Consider the following 4,154-nt stretch of genomic DNA (forward strand, 5'->3'; position numbering starts at 1 on the left):
CTTATTCGAGAGAAGAGGAAAGACAAGGCATTGCTTGCACTGAAGAAGAAGAAAGTACAAGTAGAATTGTTGAAACAAGTTGATGCTTGGTTTATCAATGTTGAGCAGCAAGTATTATGTTGTTTGTGTTTAAATGAAGCACTGGTTTCGGTTGCAATAGTTAGCAGACATTGAAACTCACATTGTCAGGTTGTATTATTTATGTCAAAAGTCACTAGCTACAATATTGTTCATTTATAATTCTGTAACCACCATATTTCCATCTTCTAGTTATGTGAACTAATTCTGATTTTATTGTATGTTTATGCTCGTGGACATCAACTTTTTTGAAAATTTGCATATCCTTGTCATTGTTATCATTAGAATTTCTCTTGACCAGAAACTGGCCATGGCTAAATGCTGCTCTGATGGTATATATTTTTAATTCTATATATATATATATATATATATATAATTTTATCTAGAAAAGTTTATATAACTTTGAATTGTATAAATTGTTGCAGAGGGTGTTGTAGCAGGAGCAAAGGCAGCCATTGTTTCAAGCTTTGCAACTGTTGTTCCTACTGTAATTACTCTCGGACCAGTACTTTATATATATATATATATATATATATTTGATATAGAGATAGCTTGCTTGATCAGTACTGATATTTCTGTTAATTTTCATGTTTAGCTTGCAAGTGTTAGGATGCCGCCATGGGCTAGAACAAACCTTAATCCTACTTCTCAAGTTTTAATCACTTCAACAGGTTCTTTTAATTATATGTTTCCATTTCCATTTGTTTGTTGATTTATTTTATCTATCTGTAATTTGTAATAACTGATAGTGTTAATTTGATATAGAATTAATGAATGCAGTTGCTGGTGCTACATACATCATTGTTGTAGACAAGACAGTGTTGACTTCTGCAAGGAAGAACTCTTTCAAGGATGTTAATTGATCATCTCATGTATCAAAACCATTAGTTCTCAATGTTTTTTTTAATTATTATATGACGTGCTCTTTGATCTTTGATTGTATTGATCATGGTTGATCATCATTAGCTAAGATCAGTGTTGTATTAATATCCACATCGATGTGCTCTTTGATCGTCAACCTGGCTAAAAACCATGTCGTGTTCGTGTTATGAAAAATGACCCATTTAATAATCGTATCGTGTTCTTGTCATGGGTAAACATGTAAGAATCTCATGTCAACAAGACAAGAACACGACACACCAACCTGTTTTACCAGCACTACGTGTATATATGTCACTAAAACATAAGTATTCCTGATAGTCTTGTTGTGTCACATATATATTGAATTAGTGGAATGAATTACATAGTGCACATTTGTTTAATTGGTGCATGATATTAAGTTTTCGTCAAAAATAAGATACTATTTTTATTCTAATGTGAGGATTTATTATTGAGGTGCCTTGAATTCCTTCATGCCCTACTTTGACTTATGACCTAAACCAAAATTTTGGGAGCCCGATGGAGGAAAAAATAAGAGGGTGGGTACAAATTGAAGCCATTTTTTTTTTTAATATTTCCAGCAATCCGAACCTGGTTTCTTAAGGGTTGTATTATATATTTTGGTTTTAAGGGCTCTTGTACTTAGTGCATTAGTTTTTTTTAATAAAGAATCAGGTAAATTTGTCTCACTATATGTGGATATATGTCACATTGACCGAACCATGTAAATTCTTGTATGTTCTTGGTAAAGGCGGAAGAAGGGGGTCAAGGGTGTGTTCAAGCATCCTCTTATATCAAGGGGTGGGTGTTTCACTTTCCCATCCCCTCTTTTCATTCAAAAAAGGCAGGGTTCACTAAGGGGGCAACACCCTCAACCTATTGACGGGTGGAGGAAAAGCAACATATAAGTTAAAAATTTATATCTTTAACAAATATATGTTGGAAAAATATATTATTTCATCCTTTTAATTTTTTACAAATTTACATATGTAGTATAAAAAAATAATATTTTTAGAAAAAAAATATTTGCGAACATATATTGTCTCTAAAAATATTTATATTTTACAAATTAGTATGTAAAATATTAAAAATTATATTTTTAGAAAAATGTTTGTTGAAATTTGAGTCACCCTAAGAAATTCAACCAAGTCACTAGTTCACTAGTCCAAATACCGATTCACTGTATAGTTCTTCCAAATTAGGTTTTTCAATCGAACATGATCGGTTTTAAAATCAGTTCCGGATCAACAAGCTTAGACCGACGAGTTTGATCCAAGTTTGAAAACCTCCGTAAATAATACTTGAAATTTTCCGTCATCATATTTATTTTATTTCATATTTATTTGTTTAGTGGAATATGACTAAATTATAATAATCTTATAAAATGTAATTTGAGATTTATATTAAAATTTATAATTAATTTTAAAAAAAATCAAATGTTATAAATAATCTAAATAATTTCATACGACAAATATAAAAATATATTATTTTATCTTATAAATCATAAATATATTCTAGATTGATAATAGGATGCTAATGAAAAACAATTAGGATAAATAAATAAATTAATTAACACACTAACTTATGTAAATCATTTAACACATTATCTTGTATAGATTAGTTTGTAAGATACAACTTATTTATTAGAATATATAAATCAAGATAAATAATTATGAATCCAAGAACATGTAATATATAAACTATGAATTTAAAATTTTAGCAAAGTATTAATTTGTTGACCCCGATGTTCAAAAGATTGATTAAAGTGCATATTTTCTCCCCTCTTGCCAGAAACGACAGCTAAAATTTAGTATAATTAAAATCTTAAAAATTTGTATCAATTAAAATTTACCTTTTTGGGTCCTCCAACTTTCACTAAATCTTCTCAAATCTTTACTTAATTTTCCTATTTTTTTTCACTCTCTGCCAAAAATAGCTTTTAAAAATTTGTACTAATTAGGAGCAATGTGACCCTCTCCTCCAAAGTTCACCAAATCATCTCACAACTCACTAAAGAAAACCATTGTCTCCATTATTCATCTTCTTGATTGCCTATCCGAGTTCCATTATTCATATTCTTGATTGCCTATCCGAGTGAGGAGTAATTATTAAATTTTCTCCTAAGACAACCACTAGACTTCTCCACACAAAGAAGACAAGATATGTATAAAATATATCATTTCAATTTAGAAAAAGTATTTGTTACTTGTTTTAGGTGAAATCAATTTTTTATTTTTGATTTTTAATCATGATTTCTTTATTTTATTATTGAATCAATTGACTAAAAACTTCTCTATTTTGGATATATATCATTTTATTTTATTATTTAATTAAATTTGTTATTTGGGTGTAAATAATGACCCAAGCTATGGTTGGTTATGAAATACACTTGTCTATGCGATAATTTTTAGGTTATGGTATGTTTTAGTTTTATTTTACCTTGCAATGTCATTTCTTTTTTAAATTTATTTATCATGACATTTCTATTATTTTTTTTATCAATTATTTATTTATTTTTATTGAATGTTTATTACAGTTTCAAGTCAGTTGAGTTCTTCGTCAACTGAATCATTGCCATTGGAAGAATCAGATTTGATGCTAGCTAATAAGCTACAACACATATCAACTAGTTTGGTTTTTTTTTTTTTCTGAAAATTTTAAATTTATCAAAATGTAAAGATATTTTATACTTTTCAGGATTACTTTTCCATTTACATTTATTCTAAGTGTGGAAATGCTATTGATTTGATTTTATTATGTTTTCCTTTATGTAGTAACTAAACTCTTTTACCTATATAACCAATAATAGAGAAATTACTTTGGTGCTCCTACATGGTTGGAAGAACTGTACAAATTATCTAAGGAAACTAACAAAATAAAGAAATATAGTATATCAAGCTAAGGAGATTTGGGAGATTGAAAAAGAAAGTTGATAAATACTTAGAGCATGATAATTCTCATTTAGAAAAGGTGATTTTAAAAGTTTTATGTCAAACCAAAACACACAATCAATAATATCAAAATAAATATTTTAAAATTTAAAATTTAAATTTTATCCTTTAATTTTCCTGATATTTTTTAGTGATAGTAATAATTTTTAAAATTAATTAATGAACATATTTATTTATTTTCAATTATATAATAATAAAATTACTAGATAAACTTGTTTAGAGTTTTGAGATAACCCTTGTTACCCA

The 4,154-nt window shown here is 27.8% G+C and overlaps 1 protein-coding gene across 1 annotated transcript; it reads left to right on the forward strand.

Annotated features, from left to right (window-relative positions):
* The first annotated feature begins 304 nt into the window (after window positions 1-304).
* On the forward strand, window positions 305-941 carry LOC120277699 (early nodulin-93-like). Its single transcript, XM_039284554.1, has 4 exons — window positions 305-410; window positions 504-565; window positions 674-749; window positions 859-941. The coding sequence occupies exons 1-4, from the start codon at window positions 305-307 to the stop codon at window positions 939-941; spliced, it is 327 nt and encodes a 108-aa protein (XP_039140488.1).
* Window positions 942-4,154: the final 3,213 nt, after the last annotated feature.

This window comes from Dioscorea cayenensis, chromosome 15 (genome assembly GCF_009730915.1).
Source record: "Dioscorea cayenensis subsp. rotundata cultivar TDr96_F1 chromosome 15, TDr96_F1_v2_PseudoChromosome.rev07_lg8_w22 25.fasta, whole genome shotgun sequence".
Taxonomy (NCBI): domain Eukaryota; kingdom Viridiplantae; phylum Streptophyta; class Magnoliopsida; order Dioscoreales; family Dioscoreaceae; genus Dioscorea; species Dioscorea cayenensis.